The sequence below is a fragment of the Ictalurus furcatus genome, chromosome 5, assembly GCF_023375685.1.
Source record: "Ictalurus furcatus strain D&B chromosome 5, Billie_1.0, whole genome shotgun sequence".
In the NCBI taxonomy this organism is placed as follows: domain Eukaryota; kingdom Metazoa; phylum Chordata; class Actinopteri; order Siluriformes; family Ictaluridae; genus Ictalurus; species Ictalurus furcatus.
Genome location: NC_071259.1, coordinates 17741669 through 17767748, shown reverse-complemented (window position 1 = coordinate 17767748; position 26080 = coordinate 17741669). Strand labels below are relative to the sequence as shown.

The following is a 26080-nucleotide window of genomic DNA, read 5'->3' as shown; positions in this document are numbered from 1 at the left end:
GTTTTCTGAATCATAAAAATACATCCTTACTATATTACATGGCACTTATTGAGAAAAAATGAGAACACTTGAGCTAATAGGACAAACTGAAAAGGTCAACATCTACCAGAAGGTGTTTTTGTGAACAGATACCAGAGCCACAGTATCGCAGGCACACTGCATCCCCTCTCAGCTGAACCACTTACATGCCCCCATCCCGTTCAGCCGATGGCTGCTAAGTGTTTCCTCAGATAAGGCATGCCAGTTCCATTACACAAAGTGTTCCATGCTCCAGACTCACACAGACTTTTTCAGTGTTCCCTGTGCCACTGGGACCAAGGTTCTCTCAACTCAGAGCTTAATGGCTCGAGGGCCCTGATTTACTCACCATAATAAGGGCATGAGGTCAAGCGACTCTCAGCTAGGATTAGTTCGGCCTCAATGTCTCTCTACCTCTCTCGCTATCTTTCTCCATGGCTCAGCTATCGATGAGCAGCTGTTCAAGGATGATTTACAGCATTTGGTCAGTGACAGAGTCCAATCAGTGTGCTGTAAATGTCGGTCCGAAAGACACTGAACAGTAAGTAAGGCAGTGACAGAACACCACCAGCCCAAATCAATGGCTAGATGAGCTACACACAGAGACCAGTAGTAATACTATGAGGAGTAAAAGTAACCCAGAGAGCCTTTCAGATTTGGTGGTCATTTGGAGTTTTTACTTTTTTATCATTCTTTTTCTTTGTATTGTCTTTTTTCTGGCCAGTTTTTGTCTGGAAGCAATATGCCATTTTGTCTTACTTATTACCTACCTATAGCATTCCCTATATGAGATTTTGATTTAAATCCTCTATAGCATATTTGTGTCTGTCAGTTAAAATGGTTAGGATTAACACATACTTTTACATTCAAGACTGATTTTTTCTTACCCTTCTTAGACAGCTTATCAGCATTAACTTTTCAGCCCCATTAAAATCCCATATGAGGATATTTATAAACCATGCAATTTCGCTGATTATTGCAATCATTTACAAAATTGATTTCACCCCGAGTTATAGACAATTGCAGCAAAGCTATTGACACAGATCGCTTCTGCAATGAACTGACCCTCCTCAATAATGTCTTTACACCAGAGGCTATTTAGCATGCAGAGACATTCAGAGATCAGATATGGACAGAAATGAATACATTCCTTCATGGGGATCATTTAGTGAAGATTAAATGTAAATAAATAAATAAATAAAATAATAATAATAAAAAAAACTCATATCAGTCTATTTCCCCCCTTTATTTTAGCTTTTGATATGTGCTTATCTGTTACATTTATCTAGGTATCACTGATTTGTGATCTTTAATTTGTGTTAGTTAGTAGCTTTTCTGATGTGTAATTAGAGTATGGCTCAGCTGGAGCAAAGTCAGATGCAGAGGCAAGACTAAAGATGACATAAATTGCTTTTATTCTTTTAATTCTTACTTAGAGCTGTAACAAGCCTACTTCACTCAATGCATTAGGGCACAATGACGTCTATCAATCAAAGTGTGTTTTCCACCCAGGTTTGCCATATATTACACATTCTTTGGGTCAACTAGTGAAATGCAATCAATTTGATTACAATTTCGAATGCAATCCAAGTAGTAGAACTATGCAGTAGGCTTACATAAAACCTTAGCTACCTCTACCTTCTATTTATAACATCAAGAGCTTATAAGCAGTTTATATATATATATATATATATATATATATATATATATATATATATATATATATATATATAAACGATATGCAGCATGTACAATTATATATTCATAATGAAACAGTGCACTAAAAAAACAGGCACTGTGTTCACATTCTGATGAAACCCAGATGAACATATTACATTGAACTGTGAAATACAATGCCGCACACAAATAATCTTTTAATGCTATGAAGTAAGAGCACAACATAAACAATCCACTCCACAAACATTTTTTGTGAGTGAAACAATGCATCTGGTCGAGTTATACTGCCCAACTGAAAGCTGAGCAAAAAGAAATGGGTCCAAGAAAATTCAAGAGTACTTTCTATGTGTAGACAGAATGAATACAGAGGATATAAACTAAATAATAAACACTGAATCTTGCTTAAGAGCAATATCTATGTTCTTCTTTTGTTTCTATATTTTATTGCCTTTGCTACTATTTTCCTGTTATTATTATTTTTTTTTAAATAACAGCTTGCAAATGAATGAGCTAGTTGTTTAGTGGCCAAACAGCAGTTCACAGAAATAACCAAAAAGTGAAATCAAACAAAATTCACTCAAATCTCATCCAAGTTTGACCTAGTCTAAATCATGAATCTCCTGTGGTGTCAGAAGGAAGTCCAGCTCCATATTGCTGATATAGGCTACAGGGGGTGACAAATTAAAGGAAAACTCGGCATAAGGTCATGTTCAGTAAAACTGCGGTTTAAAAGCCTCGGTGTGAAAATGTTAAACACAGAGCCTTAAACACGATCGGGACAAAATGGAAATACTTTTGCAACCACCAAGACAATGTGTTAATAGATGAAGTTCCTATTATGTAATAGCTTTTGTGCCAGAACAAGTAAACAATGGTATGGCGCATTAATACGGCTAATATTCCATTTGGTTTGTAATTGGTTTTCATGAAAATGCTGCTTCAAAGTGTTTGAAGCAATCAACACTTTTCATCAAAACGGTATTCCATTTTTCTTTCACGAGTTGGATAAAAAAAAAAACCGTCGCAGAAAAGTCCTATTCAATTGAATTTGAGGTTAATTGATGAACGTGTTCCAGAAGTTTGTTATATGACCAGGGTTGCCAGATCCGGGTAACAAAAGAACCCATTCGACAAGCATTTTTTAAATGACTTAGTTTTCCTAAATCGTTCTTTCGACAAGGTACTAAAATTGTCTGGTATTATTGATCTATGGACACGAATTAAAAAGCACACAGGAACTTCAAAAGTAGATTAGGTTGCGGGGAACACACGCACCTGGCAACACTGTCTATAATGTTCCGAGCGCCACTCATGCATGCCGGTAAATGACATCTGGGTTTGGGAGGCGGACACGCGCAAAACCATCAGCTGCATGTCCCTTTTCTTCATGGTTTTTTGCGCCGACTTATTTTTATGCCTTTTTTTGCGCGGTTCTTCCTCAGAGAAATATACTTGAGTGAGAGAAGCCCGTTTTGTGTGTTTATGTAGGCTACTTTTATTTACTGTGAAGCCCGTAACATGTGATTTACATACAGTAGTTTGCATACTCATCAAGTATAAAGGTGATCAGTCACATCAACTATATTTTGACTTGCAGTGACCCTTCCCTCTGACTGGGAAAGAGGATGCCAATGCATGCCAGCAAAATTCCTCCTACACCAGAGTCAAATTTTCCCTCGCTTGTATGTGGTCTGTAGATTGCATGATTTTGTCTCAATCCTATTTCTCTTTCTGCTCTGGGGAAAGGTGCTGCTCCCAGTAAAGTCGCCACACGCCAGAGAAATGACTGGACTCTTTGCATTCTGTTTTTCACACTGATTCATTGTATGTACTGTGTGTGTAGGCTACTGTATATGTGTGAAGGGTAGGATTTAGAATGACGTCATCTGATCATAGTAATGACATCTTCTTTCACACTGTGTGGTGTGACTGCTGAACTTTTTTGTTCTGGCCAGCATTGATTTTATAATGCATTTGTATTGTTTAACCAATATGACCACATGTACCTAAACATGCTGCAGAGAGCTACCAAATGTAACACAATGACAAATGTTTTAGATACATCATACATCTGGGCTAAAAATGGCTTTTTGTCACAGAACCCCTTTTCTTTCTCTTTTCATTTCTTCAGTTTAACATGGGGATTTACAGAAATGTGATTAAAATAATCAAAATTTTACAATGCCTTGTTTGACACAGAGGTTGCATTAATACTGGGTATGCAATCTAGAAACAAATCCTCTCAAAATTAACAAGCTGCCATGTTAATAGCACATTTGCATTATATAAGCTTGCTCTTTTGCATTATACGTACTTGATATTTTCTATTGGTTGTGATATTTATCTAGTCAAAGCTAAACAATCCATAAATAAAATGTCTCTTTTTCGATAAAGCAGCTGGAAGGTTAGGCTCAGGGCTTGTGTAACAAACTGCTTTGCTGTAAGCAGTGTCCAAGCATTCTATCATACTGTCAGAGGCGGTGGAGGTTCACTAAAAAGCCATGAGGATAAGAAAGGGGAATGAGTGCAGACAAACTGGATGTCAGGGGCTCAGTGGGGTCAGAGGGGTCTCTAAATCCCATTCATTCAGGCCTGCTCCAGTGACAAGGCAGAAGGTCTCTGATTTCTGTACTGGGAGATGGATTGATTGTGGTTTAGATAGAGATGCTGAGATATGGCTGAAAACATGTATACAGATGTTGTGACTTTCTATTTATGTTTGGCCGTTATATTAGAAATAGGCTTTCTTTGATTGAAAGAAATGTTCTAACCGTGTACACTTCCTCTGATGTACCATGATTTGAAGATTGAACATTTTTAATTCTATGTTGAACACTTAACAGTGTTGAGCACTTCAGTGAAGTGGAAGGAAACAATCCAGAGACTCCATTTGGTAACGTAACATAGAGCACAATTTGAGACCCTGTCTTCTTTATAATGTGAAACCATATATATTCTTCTACTGAGGCTAACTGTGTTTTAAAAAGAACATTAACCATTCAAAAAATGTATCTTTGAATTGTTTTTGTCACGTGACATTATTATGTTCATCGGTGAGTGTCTGTGAAATGTTCTGTTGCAGATTTAAAAGGGTATTTGAGCATACAACTAGTGTTTAATGTGTTATTTGTTATGTGCTTGTAGCTCTGAACTGCATCTCTCAGAATATAATACTGTCATCACCACTATACATTGTTTTCCTTATCAAAGGCTGAAATTTAGTTGAATGAAACCAGTTCAGTTGTATCTGGTGTGGTACATCAAAAAGTGAAAGCTAAAGATGTTGTTTTATACTGTTCCCAGAAAAAGACATTACTAGCTAAATACCTTACTCACTATCTTTGTAGCTAAATATTAAACTTATATTAAAGGAGAAATTGTATACAGCTGTGCAGCTAGCACTTTAGAATGGAGAAAAATCTTCAAGACCTAAAACCAAAATAATTTTCAGACATGCAATACAAAATATTCTAAAGACAAATGCAAATGGACTAAACTAATAAAAAAGTCTTCTTGCTGGAGTAATTCATGCTCTTAATAGTAACACACTCATTAATTTCAGTCAGATATCCAGCCACTTAGCCATATCTTTCTGTACCATTTATATGTGGTTTCCTGCATTAGTTAGCAATAGCTAGTGAAAGAAATGCTACTTGTGAAAGAAAATCAAACAGCCCACCCACAAAACACTTCCCAGTATTAAAACCAGGAATTTTACATGTTGTAAATAATGTAAAAGATAAATAGCTCTGTTTACAATCGATGTATAGATGGTTACATTTTTATTAGGCCCTTTAAAAATATTCTATGCTATAGAAGTACATTGCTAGTATATTTTACAAATAGTCACAAATTAGAGATATGTATTGCTAAAATCTAGCACAATAATATCTGGCATACAGAGATTAAATTTGAACTGTACTATAGAAGTTTATGCAGGTGCATCTGTGATCTGTAAATTTTATTTATTTGTTTATTATCCATCTGTGTACATATTCATATTTTTTGATCAGCTTGTGAACAACACACCTGGTGCATAATTGCATGTAAAGTGTTTTTGGTTTTGCCTACATTGGTTATGTGTTTTGAATTCTTCATTTGTCTTTTAGATCTATGACCAGGAGGGCACATTACAGCACTTTATTGATGGCAATGATCCAAGCAAGTCAAGCTGGATGAGGTACATCCGCTGTGCCAGACACTGTGGGGAACAGAACATGACAGTGGTTCAGTACAGGTAATGTACAGACTTTTGTACAGAATTTAGAAATAAACTATATGATGTCTTTTTGCTAAGTTATTTGCATTTATTAATTTGGTAGATGCTTTTATCTAAAGTGACTTGCAATAAGTCTAAATAAGGTCCAATCAGTGGCTGTCTGGCAACCATGGAATTTGAACTTGGAGGTCATTAGCACAGAACCTTAACCACTGAGCTACAAGTCTCCCATACTGATATTTCCCATGGCATAGGAGATCTCATGCTGAACAAGATTAAGAATCTGTGTATTACTTTCAGGTTGATATTGGATAGCCTAGTGTCTGTCTAGACTGTAAGCAGTGAGAGCTGGGTATAATTTTGCTTTGATAACCATAAGCAGGCACTGTGTTATTGCTCTACTCTTAGTGCCTCTATTATTATGGCTTGCGGTTTTGGTAACTGTGTAGTGTCAGTAGGAAATATGGGGCCATGATGTGGAATTAGTCCTCTGAGCTACAAACATCAGTGGGATTTAACTTTACACAGTGTCACTTTGTGTCTTCAAGTGGTTCAAGTGTGTACTTCAACAGTACTTTGCCTAGTGTTGTTTCACTGTTAAGACCTAGTGACCCTTGAGTGCTCTAAATAGGTGTATACTCAAGAGGACTGCTTTAGGGAACTTCAGAGGTGAGACTCCCCTCTTGCATACACTATTGTGTATACAAGTTCTAGCTGTTAGGAGTTTTTCAAACCATGTGCATGCTGCACATTGGAATGTCCTCTCCGTCAGCTGGATTGAGTTCCAGTGTTATGATTTGCAATATCTAGATGGAATTCTCTTCAAAGCAACTTGTGATTGATCAACCCTGAGCTGGCTGTTTTGTTTTGCCTTGACAATAATGTCCATTGGCATGTGCTTTACTTCACTTGCACTGGGGACACCCCACCGTTGTCTTTATGACTCATCCAACCACAATACTAAATACATGTCAGCGCTGGAAATGTTATCCAAGACGAAGGGGAAAAAATGGCCTTTGATGTGCTTGGCCGGTGTGGAGTTCTGTGCACGTTTTGGAAGTGACGGCAGCGTTGTAAGAGATGGTGTTCGTTTACACTTGTTCAGCCTCCTCTGAAAACGCGCAAGACCACCCATTGCTCCAAAAACAGCCCTCTTTCAGCAGCCAGCTGAGTCATTTAGTGTGAGTACATTTATTTGTGTGCTCCAGTGTTTATGTTAAGTGAAGCCAAACTGAGAGATGAACTGTTACAAGGGTATAAAGTACATGGTATAGTGTATTTTTTTTTCTCTCATGGGTTGCAAGATGTTTTTGATTTATGGGCTCACCCCTTGTTTTATTTTGGTGTCTCGGTGAAATGAATTAATAAAATTCACAGGCCTCTGCAACTCTACAGAGACCAAAGGAGCTTATTATCAAATATTTGTAGTGCACTCCAATTCCCAGTCCAGAGCTCCTCTGAACATGTGAGAACAAATTCTCCGAGTATTACAAATGTTTATATATTGAAGTATGTGAAAACCAAAGAGTAATTAAATATTATTCTTTGCACTATTAACATACAAATTAAGCATTATAATGTGAGTGAAGTTATTGACATGTAGGCTCATTGAATGCTGGAAAATTATGACGTGTAATATTTCCCATAGGTTTAACCTAGATGAACCTAGATGAACGTAGAGAGTCATTAACAAGCCAAGAAAGGAAATGTGAATTCTAACACAAATACTATGGTCACTGGGCTAATGACCAAATCATTGTGAATTCAAATCTCGTGACTCCCAAAGAACCACTGATGGCCTTTATTTTCAACTATTCAGCGATATGCTTGGACTGTATTGTGTTCATTTGTATCCTGTCAGATAAAAAAACCTAAATCGTATTTTCAGATCGTGTATTTTCTACCGGGCTTGTATGGATATTCCAAGAGGAACAGAGCTTCTGGTATGGTACAATGACAGTTACACCTCCTTCTTTGGCATCCCCCTGCAGTGCATCGCACAGGATGAAAACTGTAAGTCTTACCACTTATAAGCACACTCATTTAGTAAAACAGCAGTGCTATAACACTATATGCCTACATTTAGTGATGAGGGCACATTAATTTACATAATTTTTGTTCAAGACACCATCCAAACAAATGTTGGCTTCTACCAAGTATTTTAAAGAACTACAAACAAATTTTAAGCAAAAGAAACATGAAATAATTTGAAAAATATTAATATAAAAAAATATGAAACATAAATTAAATATATATTTTTTAAATAACCAAATTCTTAGTATTTTACTATAGTCATAGTTCACCGACACAATTTGTTTTCTTTCATGGACTTCATGGTAGATCAGTTAGTTTTGGAGGAGTGGAACCCAGTTCCATGTCTTCATTTTTGGACTCGCCATCTAAAGCCTACTTTGTATTTCATGTGTGGATGTTAGAGATGAGCAGAGTTAGTGCATATGAGATCAAATGTATTTTAGTCCCCCCAAAGTTCATGGTACATTCCATCATTTATTTGAAAGTACTTTTGATTTAAAATATTATTTTCTCAGCATAAATGAACGTTTACCCCATACAGTTAGGTCTTGTATTTGTTTAGCCCATTGGCGAGTGGAACGCCTGGATATCTGACAAAGTCTGACAGTTTCGTGTTTACATGAGAGACATTTTATGGCTTTAGTCTGGTTGCTGTTCTGTTTAAACAACTCTCTTTCCCTCCAAACTGTTCTCCAAAGCGTGCAGTATGATTTGATCAATGCAATACTATAACAAAAAGAAAAAATACCATAAAGCCAAATCCTCTTGCATCTGGTGAACAATGGTAATAGTAATTTAGTACAGATGGATAAAATTGTGTATTTGAACATACCTGGTACAAGAATCAATAAAATTGAGAACTTTATTAAGTGTTTTTTTAGAACTAAACATCTAAATTACATTATATATATATATTCTTTATATATATATATATATATATATATATATATATATATATATATATATATATATAAAACTTCTGAAAGCTCATATGATGGATTTTGTTTTGTTGTATGTAATTGTATTTGTACTCTTGAGTGCATTTTCATTGTGAATGCATGATTATCGTGAAAACAACCTGATCTCATGCAAAATTCGGTACTATAAGGAGTGAGAGAGTAATTTGGCTTGATTTAATTTGATGAAGTTATAATAAAAGCTATGCCCAGGAACCCTTGTCTTCACTATAACCTTTCACATGTAATTTTTCATCAATTTGGCTTGTGTCAATTCTGATTGCATTGGTGAGGAACAAAACAAACAAAGGAACAAATGTCCTGTAAAAGAATAGAAATGTTTAGCTTATAGAATAGCTTGAAACATGGTTAAGTTTGACTTCTGCATCTTAAATTAACCCCTGCGATACACTACTCCAGATGTCTTGTAGAAGAAATGTAACTTTAACACTAACTCTAATCACGTTTCTTTATTTTGATCATCATCCAACATTACATTTTGACTGGATACATTAGCTTTATTAAATAAAAGAAAGCCCAAGCTCTTCTCATCTTACAGTTTGGTAATGTTATTTTTGTGTGTACAGCATGTTGCACTACAAAAGAATGTGGAAAATGGTAATGTCTGAGCATGAGATAACTAGATCTGCCCTCTTTAATATAAAGTTTAATATGAAACTACTGTTTGTTCTGTTCAATGTCATGTTTGTCATGTTGGATCTGATGTTGGCAATTGATGCAGTAAGAACTCAGTAACAAACAATAGTTAGTACAGAAAACTGACTGATCAACTCTGCAATTATTTGTGTTTCTTTGAACAGTGAATGTGCCATCTACTGTAATCGAGGCCATGTCCCGACAGGAAAGCCTGCAGCCTTTCAGCAAAACATCCAAATCCTCTTCACCCGCCATGCTGCAGCGCTCCATGGTTTTCCCTCACTCACCCTGCCCACGGAGCTTCTCTCTCCTGGACAAGGTGGGCAACATGGAGTCTGGCTTTAACCAGCTGAACACCAAGAACCAGCGGGTCCTAGCCAGTCCCACATCCACCAGCCAGCTTAACAGTGAATTCAGCGACTGGCACCTCTGGAAGTGTGGCCAGTGCTTCAAGACCTTCACACAGCGCATTCTCCTGCAAATGCATGTGTGCACACAGAACCCGGACAGGTAACTCACACTCTAACAGCCTCTACAGGGCAGTGGTAGCTCAGTAAAAGCAATCTAATGGGATATTACGGAGTACATAAATCAACACATTCAGCTAAAGAGGGACAGAGAACACAAGGATGCTAAACAGACACAACATCGGGCTATATGGTGCAGATACAGTGCCCTCCACTAATGTTGGCAGCCTTGGTAAATATGAGCAAAGAAGGCTGTGAAAAATTGTCTTCATTGTTTAACCTCGTGATCTGTATATTGAAAATATAAAATATAATAAAATATTAGAAAAAATCACAAAAATACTCTGCTTTCATGGACATCAAACAGTTGCAAACAAAACACAGGTTTATCAAAAAAATATCTTTGTTAAATTTAGGTGTGCAACAATTATTGGCATCCCTATGAATTCATATGAGAAAAATATATTTGAAGTATATTCCCATTGCTATTTTAAATGTTTTGTAGTACACCTGGTGACTAGGAACAGGAAATTGTTCAACCATGACTTCCTGTTTCACAGGGGTATAAATATAACACATAGGCCAAATTCTCTTAGTCATTCATAACAGTGGGTAAGACAAGGAATATAGCTGTGATGTGCAGCAAAAGGTTGTTGAGCTTCACAAAATGGGAAGTGGCTATAAGCAAATAGCACAAGCCTTGAAAATGCCCATCAGGCAATAATTAAGAAGTTCCAGTCAACTGGAAATGTTATGAATCAACCTGGAAGAGGACGTGCGTCTATACTGTCTGAACGCACTGTGAAGAGGATGGTTCGAGTGGCTAAAAAAATCTTCAAGGATCACAGCTGGAGAATTGCAGAAGTTTTGAATCTTTGAGTCAGAAAGTCTCCAAAACTACAATCCGAAGATCACCTACATCACCACAACCATGCGTCTACTTTCATCCAAAAACAAAATCAAGTGTCTTCAGTTTGCCAGACACTACTGGAACATCAAATGGAATCGGGTTCTATGGTCAGATGAAAGTAAATAGATCTTTTTGGTAGTAAACACCAGACGTGGGTTTGGCGCACACAGAGAGGTAGCCATATGGAAAAGTTCCTCCTGCCCACAGTTCAATATGGTGGTGGCTCTTTAATTTTTAGTTTGTTTTTGTGCCAGAGGACCTGGACATTTTGTTAGGAAACATGGCATCATGGACTCTATTAAATATCAAGAGATATTAAATGAAAACCTGACTCCCTCTGCCAGAAAGTTTAAAATGGGCCGTGATTGGATCTTCCAGCAGGACAATGATCCAAAACATACATCAAAATCAACACAAAAATGGTTTACTGACCACAAAATCAAGGTCCTGTCATGGCCATTCCAGTCCCCTGACTTCAAACCCATAGAAAACCTGTGGGGTGAACTGAAGAGGAGAGTCCACCAGCGTGGACCATAACATTTGAAGGATCTGGAGAGATTCTGTATGGAGGAATGGTCTCAGATCCCTTGCCATGTATTCTCCAACCTCATCAGGCATTATAGGAGAATACTCAGAGCTGTTATCTTGGCAAAGGGAAGTAGCACAAAGTATTGACTAAAAGGGTGCCAATAATTGTTGCACACCTATATTTAACAAAGATATATTTTTTTGATAAACCTGTGTTGTGTTTGCAATTCTTTAATATTCATGAGAGCAGAGTATTTTTGTGATTTTTTTTAACAAAAGATCAAAAGGTTCCACATTAAAGACAATTTTTCACAGCCTTATATGCTCATATTTACCGAGGGCACTGCACGTAGCTAAGTCATTTGATCTGAATGTTAGATTTTTGGGCCAACATGCACCACATATCCTTTTCATGGTGTTTAAACTGATGTGTGCTTTTTTAAATTTATTTTAGCACGTATTACAATGAATGATATGTAGTAAGAACACTAACTAGACATGGATTATAGCATGTGGGATACAGTATACTATATGTTCTTCATATTATTATTCCCCAAACAAACTATCAGTTACACAATGAAGAATCTACCTGATACAGTTAGGTACATATGTATTTGGACAGTGACACAATTTTTGTAATTTTGCCTCTGTACACCACCACAGTGGATTTAAAATTAAGCAAACAAGATGTGACTGAAGTGTAGACTTTCAGCTTTAAATTGGTTTGACAATAATATTGTATTAACCGCTTAGAAATTATACCATTTTATACAGAGTCCCTCCATTTTCACAGGCTCAAAAATAATCGGACAGTTGACTGATAAGAAGTTTCTTGGCATGTGTGGCCTGTTTCCTTGTGATTTCATGACAAATTTAGGAGATAAAAGGTCTGGAGTTGATTCCAAGTGTTGAATTTGCATTTGGTAGCTGCTTATGGGAACTTTTATTATGTGGTCCAAAGAGTTGTTGATGCAAGTGAAGGAGGCCATCATTAGGCTGAAAAACAAAACAGATCTATCAGAGAGGTAGTAGAAACTTTAGGAGTGGCCAAATCTACAATTAGGTACATTCTTAAAAAGAAATAATGCACTGGAGAGCTCAGAAACACCAAAAGCCCTGGAAGACCATGGAAGACAACGTAAGTGGATGAATGCAGAATTCTTACCTTGTTGAAGAAAAACCCCTTCACAACATCCAGAAAATTCAAGAACACTGTAGATATGCATATCTTTGTGAGTCTGCTATTAAATGTTCTTAAAAGTCTGATGACCTAAACCCAATTCAGCATGCTTTTCACATACTGACAACACAACTGGTGGCAGAAAGAATCACAAACAAGAGGCAACTGAAGGAAGCTGCAGTAAAGGCCTGGCAAAGCATCTCAAGGGAAGAAACTCAGCATTTGATGGGTTCCAGATTTCATGCAGTCACTGACGGCAAATGATTTGCATTCAAGTATTAAAAAAAAATCCTATTTATGATTGTTAGTTTGTCCAATTACCTTTGAGCCTGTGAAAATGGAGGGATCCTGCAAAAAAGGCTGTAATTCCTAAACGGTTAATACAATATTTTTGCTAAACCCCTTGAATTAAATCTGAAAGCCTACACTTCAATCACATCTTTACTGCTTCATTTCAAATCCATTGTTTCGGGGTACAGAGACAAAATTACAAAAATTGTGTCACTGTCCAAATATTTATGGACCTGACTGTACATTTTGTACCAATAACATTCTTGCTTAGTTTAATGGTTTATGAGAGTATATGTTTTGCTATGGTTCCTCCTGGGGGTTATACTGTAAGCCAAATAGTCTTGGCAACATGACCATAACCATTAACATGATTATTTCTAAAATACTGAATTTTCAGGAATTACATCAGTTCCTAGTAAATTTTGCCCAGAAGATTTGATTTGACTGAAGAAAGTAATCACCTTCTTTGACTTGTAATATAAGATATATAATGGAGATTTCTATTAAAATATCAAGACCCTGACATCGAAAGTTCTATCTGTTTTTTTCCCTCCAAAAAATAAAATGCTATAAAAATGTTATATACAGTATCTCACAAAAGTGAGTACAGCCCTCACCTTTTTGTAAATATTTGATTATATCTTTTAATGTGACAACACTAAAGAAATGACACTTTGCTACAATGCAAAGTAGTGAGTGTACAGCTTGTGTAACAGTGTAAATTTGCTGTCCCCTCAAAATAACTCAACACACAGCCATTAATGTCAAAACTGCTGGCAACAAAAGTGAGTACACCCCTAAGTGAAAATGTCCAAATTGGGCCCAAAGTGTCAATATTTTGTGTGGCCACCATTATTTTCCAGCATTGCCTTAACCCTCTTGGGCATGGAGTTCACCAGAGCTTCACAGGTTGCCACTGGAGTCCTCTTCCACTCCTCCATGATGACATCACAGAGCTGGTGGATGTTAGAGACCTTGTGCTCCTCCACCTTCCGTTTGAGGATGCTCCACAGATGCCCAATAGGGTTTAGGTCTGGAGACATGCTTGGCCAGTCCATCACCTTCACCCTCAGCTTCTTTAGCAAGGCAAAAGTCGTTATCATACTGGAATACTGCCCTGCGGCCCAGTCTCCGAAGGGTGAGGATCATGCTCTGCTTCAGTATGTCACAGTACATGTTGACATTCATGGTTCCCTCAATGAACTGTAGCTCCCCAGTGCCTGCAGCACTCATGCAGCCCCAGACCATGACACTCCCAACACCATGCTTGACTGTAGGCAAGACACACTTGTCTTTGTACTCCTCACCTGGTTGCCACCACACACGCTTGACATCAGACCACAGGACATGGTTCCAGTAATCCATGTCCTTAGTCTGCTTGTCTTCAGCAAACTGTTTGCGGGCTTTCTTGTACATCATCTTTACAAGAGGCTTCCTTCTGGGACGACAGCCATGCAGACCAATTTGATGCAGTGTGCGGCGTATGGTCTGAGCACTGACAGGCTGACCCCCCACCCCTTCAACCTCTGCAGCAATGCTGGCAGTACTCATACGTCTATTTCCCAAAGACAACCTCTGGATATGATGCTGAGCACGTGAACTCAACTTCTTTAGTCGACCATGGCGAGGCCTGTTCTGAGTGGAACCTGTCCTGTTAAACCGCTGTATGGTCTTGGCCACTGTGCTGCAGCTCAGTGTCAGGGTCTTGGCAGTCTTCTTATAGCCTAGGCCATCTTTATGTAGAGCAACAATTCTTTTTTCAGATCCTCAGAGAGTTCTTTGCCATGAGGTGCCATGTTGAACTTCCAGTGACCCGTATGAGGGAGTGTGAGAGCAATGACACCAAATTTAACACATCTGCTCCCCATTCACACCTGAGACCTTGTAATACTAACAAGTCACATGACACTGGGGAGGGAAAATGGCTAATTGGGCCCAATTTAGACTTTTTCACTTAGGGGTGTACTTACTTTTGTTGCCAGCGGTTTAGACATTAATGGCTGTGTGTTGAGTTATTTTGAGGGGACAGCAAATTTACACTGTTATACAAGCTGTACACTCCCTACTTTACATTGTAGCAAAGTGTCATTTCTTCAGTGTTGTCACATTAAAAGATATAATCAAATATTTACAAAAATGTGAGGGGTGTACTCACTTTTGTGAGATACTGTACATGCCACTGAATATATCTGAGTAGTTTTATCTCAAACTATTGCTTAGAAGTTTAAAACAATATACAGTCGAAAGGTTTTATCTGCAAAAAGCATATTGAGGGTAAAAACCTAATGGCTCAATATGTTACAATCACAACATGCTTTTTACTTGTAGTTGAAAATGGGCAGGATTTGGATAAAAGACATTTGACAAATGGTTATTTCTTACCATTTTTAGTTAGAATAGATGTGATCAAGGTGTGTAAGTGTATGAAAATGAACACTAATCTAAAACATATGTTTCTCTTTGAATTTCGTGTTCACTTATATTGTGCAGAGGAATTTTTCTACTATTCTTGACCGTGTATTTAAGCAATGAAAGACATTAGGAAGATTTTATAAGGCTACGTAAGCATATTCATGTACCATAATTATGGGCATTTATTAGAGGGTTCCTGACTAGCGCAATATTTGAGAGGATGGTAAGAAATAGAATAAATGTAACTTCTCTGCATCACTGTACAAGGGGTATAGAATCGACAATTTACACACAGTTTTGCATCGCTGACCACTGTGGAATTTACTGTGTGTAACATCTCTAAACCTAATTAAATATGGCCCAGGACGTATTGGAAATTTTTTGCTTAGCACAATATTTCTTGGGTGCATACAAACCTATAAATCAGTTGCTGCTGTCACAAAGAAATACCCACTCTAACGGTGATGCAGAGGAAAACAGATGCCACTTATTCAATAAACTAATATTCATAGACAAGAAAAATGTTGCTGGGATACCCTAGGAGTTGAAGTCGATGTGAAGGGTTGTCAATATGAAACTTTATGACCCTGGGGTGCAGATAAAATTTAGCTGAACAAGGGAATCTGGATCTGTTGGTATTTGGAGTTGAAGCAAGTGCCATAAATGACCCTGGGAATCTTTTTTAAATGCTCTCAGTTATGCTTTATGGGATTTGGCCTATACATATTTATTGATCTTTGTTCTATATGAACATTTCAGGGTGGATAAATTATTCGGGTATATTATCATGAAAGATGGAGCTTTGCTTATATGTTGCTGACTAAACCACAGAAAAGGGGTTTTCTTGTTTTTTGTTTGACTACACCAGTCATCACTGTGTCCTAATTTTGTTGCATTCCTTGAATACGCAAAGCCTTCCATAGAGCCATTAATTACAAAATTGATCTGCACCATAAACACCCAAACACCAATTCTAACAAACTCCAAACAAATCCAAAGTCAAATTCTCTGCCGCACTAGCAAAGACACACCAATCCTTGTACACATACAGGTAGACTACAGTCTTTGTTTTATTATCTATGCAATATAATATAAGTTTATATAAGGCTTGTGTATGTTTTCGGTACAAACTCATTTCAGTGGGCCATTTATGTCTAATATTCTGCTGCGCCAGGGCCCAGTGCAGCAATAAACAATATGTTGACATTAATCACAAGTGCCGCTGTAGTAAATACTCGCCAAACATTTATCATGTTAAAATATTCACAATCAATGCATCTCCCAACAGAAAAACTTCAGTCACAAATTTCAGTAAAACTGTATGAAATGCAAGATGCTTGAGCCAATGTCTCTCGTTCTCTATCTCTCTTCCTCGAAATACATAATGTAATTGATGGCACAGTTGAATTGTCAATTCATCTAATTACGCCTGCAAGTGCTTTCCTTTGTTGTCCCTAATTGTCAATAAATTCGTGATTTGTTATCAGCTCTCCACGATTAACTGAAAATGGGCTAATAATTAACAGAGGTCATTACGGCTGCAGCTATGCACTTGTGAACCGAAAAGCAGAGGAAACCCTAACCATCAGAGCAAGTGAAAATATTGATAGATGGCCTAAACTGTGTACCTTGCCCTGTTGTTGATGAGAGGTCATGCTGCCATGGTAACAGCAGTGGGCTGTCACTGATGTGCTCATGTGTGTGTATGTGTTTCCAGACCCTATCAGTGTGGACACTGTTCACAGTCCTTTGCCCAGCCTTCAGAGCTACGCAACCATGTGGTAACACATTCCAGTGACCGGCCCTTCAAGTGTGGCTATTGCGGCCGAGCTTTTGCCGGAGCAACGACGCTCAACAACCACATCCGCACCCACACCGGGGAGAAGCCATTCAAGTAAGTAACAGTGAGTACCACTGCTTACTAGCCATGCATTCATTTGGAATTAAATAGCCAAGCAATAGTATATAGGAAATGTAGTAGAATATTATAATAATATAGAATATTATAAAATCTCTGTGATATCTAAACAATATCACAATGGCTTAGTGGTTAGCACATTTTCCTCACACCTCCGGAGTTGGGAGTTCAAATCCTGCCTCTGCCTTATGTGTGTGGAGTTTCGGGGGTTTCCTGGAGGTACTCCAGTTTCCTCCCCCAATCCAAAGACATGTGCTGTAGACTGATTGGCATTTCCAAATTGTCCGTAGTGTGTGAACATGTGTATGATTGTGCCCTGCGATGGGTTGGCATCCCATCCAGAGTGTTCCCCGCCTTGTGCCCCAAGTTCCTGGGATAGGCTCCAGGCTCCCCATGACCCTATGTAGGATTAGCGGATTGGAAAATGGATGGATGGATTATAAAATCTATCATAATAAGATCATAGATTTTCTTTTGTTCATTTGACATGCTTTTATTGACTTGTAAATAAGGTAAAGTTAAGCATGTCGCTTTAAATGGAGTTGACATACAAAAAATATGTGTGCACACACATACACACACGTGCGCACACACACACACACACACATGCACACGCACACACACACACACACACACAGACACACACACACACACACACACTTTTCATTTTTACTGTAACTAAATATTGCTGTAATTCTAATCCTAACCCTTTTTGTTAAAAAAAAATAAATTCTGTATTTTTTTTTACAGAAAAAAATGGTGAGTACCAGCCAAGCATGCATGTACACACACACACACACACACACACACACACACACTTCTTGAAGGTTTAGCGTTATATTTACACAGAGGCAAAGAGAACCACAAATAGCCACAAGGGTTGGAAAGAGTGCTGGTGCTCAGGAGTGTTAAAGCCCAAACTTTGTCATTAAGCAGTGAGTCAGTCTGCAAAATATACTATGAATGATCTTTTGAACTACAGCTATTGAAATAGTGTGAATATATCACTAACCGTGCATTGCCAGTTCCCCCACTACAGGAACCACTATAATTTTTATATAACAGTTGGGTTGAATTTGGCCCATATTGGTATTTCCAACACTGACATTCCTTCAGCCATGGCTTATGGGAGCAAAATATTATTGTCTAGGTCTGGAATTCCCATTTTGTCTGAAGTGCCCAGATTTGTGGGAGGCAAGATGCAAGCTACACAGATTTCCTAAAAAAAGACTGAACAAGTTGAGCATGAACAGCAGTCAGTGGAGTTCTATATATATATAAGTCATTAGAATGTTAGTTACATGTGACCTTTTGACGCTAGCTCTTTTCCTCCCTCTACACCAAATACACCACTCTACACCAAATGTTTTTAACTAATCAGCTAATTAGTATTATTTAATACCACTGCAATAAAAGTTTTAATTGAAAACATTATTACTTAAAATGTTTGAATGTAAATTTCGTAGCTGCCTGATTAGATATCATTACATGCACAGTTAGATTTAATTTATTCCACAGAAATCTGAGCTGAAGGCAGAATTTAACAACAAATTAGCTTAACGGGATAGTTCACCCAAAAATGAAAATTCTGTCATCAATTACTCACCCTCATGTCATTCCAAACCCATAAAACTTTCGTTCATCTTCGGAACACAAATGAAGACATTTTAATGAAAACTGGGAGATTTTTGTCCCTCCATTTACAGTCCAAGTAACCAAAACTTTTAAAAAGCTCCAAAAAGTTTATAAAGGCATCTTAAAAGTAATCCATGTGACTCCAGTGGTTTAATCCCAATTTTATGAAGCAATACAAATACTTTGTGCGTGCAAAAAAACTAAAAATAAATCTTTATTCACAAAATACCTTCACTCCTGCATAGATCTCTGACACACATTCATGAGCGAACCACGATGCATGTGTGTCGTGTTGACACGAGAGAAGACACAAAAATGTCTGCGGGTGTGGAAAAAAAATACAAGTCCTCCTCTATGTCGAAATCTGCAGATATCTCACAAAGATTGTTTGTGAGAGTCTACGTGAGAGTGTTACAATGGGACATGGAAGTGCTACACTGTTTACAGCAGAGGAAGATGGATGCTGTACACAAAATGAGTCACATACAATAATCTTTGTAACAAAGACGTTTGCAGATTTCGACATTCAGGAAGACTTGCTCCCGAGTCAACACAACACACATGCGTCGTGGTTCTCTTGTGAACATGCATTGGAGATCTATGCGGGAGTGAAGATGTTTTGTGAATAAAGATTAAACCACTGGAATCACATGGATTATGTTTACGATGCCTTTATGAACTTTTAGAGCTTGAAAGTTTTGGTTACTTGGACTGTAAATGGAGGGACAGAAATCTCCCAGGTTTCATTAAAATGTCTTCATTTGTGTTCCAAACATGAACAAAAGTCTTGTGGGTTTGGAACAACCTGAGGGTGAGTAATTGATGTCAGAATTTTAATGTTTGAGTGAACTATCCCTTTAAATATGAAAATGCCGTTCCAATATTAGATCTGGCATTTCATTGATGAAAAAAAGAACCCCATACATTTCATACATACAATCCTTCATACAATTGCTATACATTAATCATTTACAAATGACCCTAAATATTCTTTTCTACATTCTCCTAATGTTCTTTGTTTGGCAAGCCCCAAGCCTTATAAAAGAACACACTTCTATAAATATAATATGTTGCTTTAGATATTTTACTGGTCTGTATATTTATCTGTTGCAGGTCACTTGACAAATCTGACATAGACCAGTAACTGCAATCTAATTCTAAAAACATCATGAGCAATAGTGATTAGGCTGTATTTCATATAAATTAAGTCATATGAAAAGTTTTGATCACTACCCACTCCCCCCCTTTGTCACTTTTATCTCAATAATGACTTTCCCCCCCCAACTTTTCATTTATTTCAAATTTGCAATTGTAAAGTTTAACTGACTCTCAGGCTCATAAAGGACCTTGTCTTATCATCTCACACAGTGATTTTAATGTGAGCAGATGGGCTGTTGGGAGCAGAACAATCTAGTAACAAGTCAACTATCTAATAAGCAATCAGTGATACACAAATGTGTCATCAGCACTTCAGGAGCTTTAGAGAGAAAGAAGCACACAAAGACATTAATGAAACTCACCAGAAATCTTTAGTCAATCAATATGCCTGAGTTATTCTCATTGAGCTGATGTGCTTGATAGGATAAGGCTGGCATTTTTCCTTTGTTTGTGGAGAATGCTGAAGTGTTTTACATAAACCTCATCTGAAATTTTGTGTTTCAGCGGAACAGTTCTTAATCTACAGTTTGGAATGTCAAGTGTGTAAAAGCCTTTTATGGTAATTATTCTTAGATGAAGTCAGTAATTGCTGGCTGTACATAGTAATATGTTGGGCAGAACTGTCCAATGTGATGTGTGTACTAAATATACAATGAAGTCCAAGGCATTTATTTGGAATGTTTCTCTCTATTGACATCTAAACAAAAAATCATAAAATTTTCTGGTAAAACCAAGGTTCCAGGCTAATTTCTAACAGGTTCCTCACATTCTGTGAAATGTTTCTGAGACATTTTCTAATCCAGAGATCTGTATGTGCTAGACAGAATCCAACTGATATAGTGCCCAATATCTTGTGTCTGCGTTAACTGCTTTCAGCTCAGTTAAAACCAAGCCATCAGGAGATGCTCTCCTTTGATATCCAACCTCCCAAAACTCTCTTTTTGTTCTTTATCTATTGTAAGTGACAATGATTCGGGCCCTTATCTAGACAGGCCTCTCTAGGGGCACTCCTTCCTCTCAGATTATTGACAGGCCCCCATGTTGAGAGGCGTCTGAGCCTTCGTTCATCATCGGCATCAAGGCCCCTAGGTGTGGGCAGCAATTACACCTTTCTGGCCCAGTAAGCTTCCCAGGCACTTTCAAGTGTCACTTGTCATTAAGGCAACAACAGTTGATTCACAACGTGTGATAGCCCTCGCTAAGTATGCTGTCTGTGTTTCGTGTTTGTCCAGGTGTGAGCGGTGCGAGAGGAGCTTCACGCAGGCAACACAGCTTAGCAGACACCAGCGGATGCCCAACGAGTGCAAACCCATCAGCGAGAGCAGCGAATCAATTGAGGTGGATTAGTTGATTGACCATGCCGGAATTAAACGGCGAGGGAAAGTCATGATTAAATGTCACGGACACTTAAGCAAAACCAAAGATTTCCTCTGAGAAACTCTCAATCAGCCCCAGAAAACCAAAAGCAGTAATAAAATAAGTAAGATGTTAAGAGATATTGATCCCGACACAGATATGGGACTGGTTGTGGCTGGGGTGGGGGGTTGGTGGGGAATAGGACAAGATTATTTATTCATGACTGGGAAAGTCACAGTTCTGTTAAAAACCTGGAACATAAGTGTGAAATGCCAAAAACATGGCATATCACTTTATTTCTTAGTCATGTACATTGTACAATAAAGCCAAAGGGAGAAGACTAAAAGGGGACATTCCCCTCAGACAGACAATGCACAGTATCTGTATAATTGCACCATTTAATAAGCAGGATTTTTTGAGAGAAACATTTGTATTCACAAAAAAAAGCCTCTGTATAAAATGTACATTTTGAATTATATTTCTCTCATATCATGCTTTTTGGCACTTTTGACTGGTATTATTTAATATTTCGTTTGAATAATGATTCTAAATGTAATGATGAATATTTAAATATGAGTGGGATGGAAGGAAAAAGGTCATTGTGAAAAAAATAAATAAAAAAACCTTGTTACCAAATATGGAATGAAGAAGAAAGGGTTTAAAGCAATATATAGAATTGTATCTGTCATGTCATTGAATGCTTTTATGGCCCTATTCATCTATATGGTGAATGGGGCTATTGAATGTTGCATTTTGTTACAAAAGGAATATTTAACATCATTGCACCATTACTAAAAACAAAAATTACACTTCTGTTTCTGACTTTATGGAGGAAAACAAACAAACAAACAAACACACAAACAAACAAACACACAAACAAGCCATAACATTAAAACCACTGACTGATTTTATTGTTACAGTGGTACCTGTCAAAGGGTGGGATATATTAGGCAGCAAGTGAACAATCATCTCTCAAAGTTGATGTGTAAGGATCTGAGCTACTTTGACAAGGCCAAATTGTGATGGCTTGGCAACTGGGTCAGAGCATCTTCAAAACGGCAGGTCTTGTCGAGTGTTCCCAGTATGCAGTGGATCGTACCTACCAAAAGTGGTCCAATGAAGGATAACTGGTGAACTGGTGAAAAGGTCATGGCCGCCCAAGGTTCACTCGTGTGCACGGGGAATGAAGGCTAACCCATCTGGTCCAATCCCACAGAAGATCAACTGTAGCACAAACTGCTGAAAAAGTTAACACTGGCTATGAGAGAAAGGTGTCAGAACACCAAGCATTGTAGCTTGCTGTGTATGGGGCTGGGTAGCTGCAGACCAGTCAGAGTGCCCATGCTGATCCCTGGCCACTGCCAAAAGCTCCTAGAATCTGCACGTGAGCATCAGAATGGAACTATGGAGCAATGGAAGAAGGTGGCCTGGTCTGATGGATCACATTTTCTTTTACATTATGTGGATAGCCAGGAGTATGTGCGACTGGTTAAAAGATGGCACTAGGATGCACTATGAGAAGCTGGAGGAGGAAGTGTGATGCTCTGGGCAATGTTCTGCTGGGAAACCTTGTGTCCTGGCATTCATGTGGATGTTATTTTGACACATATCACCTACCTAAACATTGTTGCAGACCAAATACACTCCTTCATGGCAGTGTTATTCGCTAATGGCCTCTTTCAGCAGGATTCATGCAAAAACTTTTCAAGAATGGTTTGAGGAACATGACAAAGAGTTCAAGACTTGGCCTCCATAATTTCCCAGCTCTCAATCCAATCGAGCATCTGTGGGATGTCCTGGACAAACAAGTCCAATCCATGGAGGCCGCACCTCACAACTTACAGGATTTAAAGGATCTGCTGCTAATGTCTTGGTGCCAGATACCACAGCACACCTTCAGAGGTTTTGTGGAGTCCATGCCTTGACGGGTCAGAGGTATTTTGGCGGCACACGAGGATACAATATTAGGCAGGTGGATTTAATGTTATGGCTGATATATATATATATATATATATATATATATATATATATATATATATATATATATATATATATATATATATACATACATATATATATATATATATACATACATATATATATATGTATATCCTTATTTTGATGCTTTTTCAATTAAAAAATACAACAGACTGATCAAATTGGTCTCAGAATATTTAACAAGGTTTAAAATATTTGAAAAGAATCACAGTGATTTACCTCAAGATAGGTTCAGATTTTTGTTTAATGGACTCAGCTTTTAGGTTGACTGAACAGAGTCGATCGTGTATGATAATCATTAAAGTGTCTCAAATACGTTGATACGTTAAGATGAGCTCAGTCTTGTTCACATTTGATTCTTGTTTGCATGATTTTGCCTTTTTAAATAAACAATATGAAACAACTAATACAGATTGTCTTGTGAATAAAGTGACAAAGTCGATAAAATCAGAAGCCAGTTTTTTAAAGGAATGTAATTTCATATTTAATTGTTTATTTGAATTGCGTTCCCCCCGACCCCTTTGTGAATATGAGAGCATTTTATACAATTTATCTACATTACATTAGGTGATATTGGGTGATACACAAAGACTGTATGACAGTATTACAATAAGGAAATCTGAAATAATTATACTGGTAAAGCTAAAGGTAAATCTAAATCATTTATTTAAACTTTTATGAGTAAATACATATAGAGTGTTACTCACCTGGAGTATACTGTAGATTCCTTCTCTATTGTTTACTATTGTTTTCCTGTTAATTACATTGAGAAACAATACACATTCAGGCTTGTGCACATTTTTTTCTTATACAAAGCATAAAATCCATCTTTGGTTGTTGGTGATGTATCAGTGTGGCGTCAGAGGTTAGCGCTCTGGCTCTGGCCCCTGTGGTGCCTGTGTGAAAGGTCATGTCCCTGTGCGCCTCTGTTTCTGCGGTTCAGGCAACTGTCATGGGGTTATGGATCTGGCCATCCGAACATGAACTCAGCGCTGCTCACTCGCTCTGGCTCTGATTTATTATGTCTTGCCATGCACACCTTTCAAGTGATGTTCTCCAAACCCCTCTCCAAAAACACAATACCCAGTTTGTATTAAAGAAATAAAAACAGCACCCTTTTTGCAGGGAAGGTTGTACATTTTTACTTCTCACCACAGTAAGGATTTCAAACCATTTTAATTTGTTAGGCTACATCAGTACTTGAAATACAGGAAAATGTAAAACAATTGCTTGTCAAGCAGCTAAAACATGAAAATGACTGGAGACTGTTGTATAAACATTATTTCTTAGTTTCTGGGGCACAGTCTTGTTTAGTTTGGCTTGCATGAAATTAATCACTTAAAAGTGAGATGGCTATGCATCTTAATATGCTATTCCACTGTTTATTTCAATGTAGCCTTCGGACAGCTTAGATTAAAATTTTATACACACACACACACACACACACACACACACACACACACACACACACATATATATATATATATATATATATATATATATATATATATATATATATATGGTATTTTCACACCACTTATAAACAAGGCTCTTGCTGTGGAGCAAGACGATAATAGTTTGTTTTTAAAAACTGAGAATGACATTTTGCATAGTTGACATATATAATATTCAAAGTTATGTTCATGGGAACATTCCATTACACTGTAACATGCATAATGCTGTATATTTATCTTTAGCTGGACAAACCAGATGTGAACACAGTGCACAGGAGCCCTTGAGAGCCTGATTTACTAATTCTTATTTTTTATTCAGCTGATTCTCTTGCCTAGTAATCACTACAGTTTTGAAACCCAAGGAAATAGCCCCAAAGGAGTATTAGCCATTTATAAAACAAATAGTTAAAATTTCAACCATCAATCATAGAACTTTGCTGTGGGAATTCAGACCTGTGAAAAGCAGTACCGCCCAAAGGCACCACAAAAAAAATCAGATGAAAATTATTATTTTGAAAACATACGTGAAGCATTGGGCTTTCGACTCGAGTGGTCCACTTTCTGTGGAATTTCCTGCTGTTGAAAACACTAAACAGACAAAGGTCACATTTTCAGAAGCAATTACTGATCAAACTTACTGTAATTTTTTCATTAAAAAAAAAAAAAAATCATTGGAACCATGCACAGCTTTGTAAAAGTTTGAAGAATGCTTGTTCTCATTGGCCTGTATTTGATCAGGTTGTACTGTACATTTCTTATTTATCACTTCAGTGCGCCAGTGAGGACCAACTTATCTTCTGAAACTCACTCAGATTCTAAATATTCTGGAACCAATTGCACAAGTGTTCAGTAGACCATGTACAGTAGTGTGTTTGAAGAGTGAAACCAATGATTCATAATCACCTTCAAATTTTCAATGTCATATGCTTTCGATCATTTGTTGATGTGCCCCAAAAACATCATTTGAGGCCACAAGTTCATAAACCTCTGCATGAAAGCTATTAAATCAATCCATGTCAACAATCTGACCACATAGCAGGGTTATAATGCTGAAAATATGTGCAAATGCATTTTTGTGTCTAGATAAAGCAGCTGATTGCACTTTCACTGTCAGCATTCATATTTCATTTGCTATTAGCCAGTAAAAAAAAAAAAAAAGAACCCTGAGAAAAAACTCTGAATGTTGACAATAGTTTATACAAATGACAAACG

At 37.5% G+C, this 26080-nt stretch overlaps 1 protein-coding gene across 1 annotated transcript in view; it reads left to right on the top strand.

The window, feature by feature from the left end:
- The window catches only part of prdm6 (PR domain containing 6), a 31034-nt gene extending 9627 nt beyond the window's left edge, over positions 1 to 21407 (top strand). Inside the window, exons 3-7 of the mRNA XM_053624993.1 lie at positions 5805 to 5932; positions 7803 to 7927; positions 9726 to 10071; positions 17067 to 17243; positions 21293 to 21407. Of these exons, the coding sequence (XP_053480968.1) occupies positions 5805 to 5932; positions 7803 to 7927; positions 9726 to 10071; positions 17067 to 17243; positions 21293 to 21407 (891 nt within the window). The remainder of the gene's footprint in view (positions 1 to 5804; positions 5933 to 7802; positions 7928 to 9725; positions 10072 to 17066; positions 17244 to 21292) is intronic.
- The last annotated feature ends 4673 nt before the right edge of the window (positions 21408 to 26080 follow it).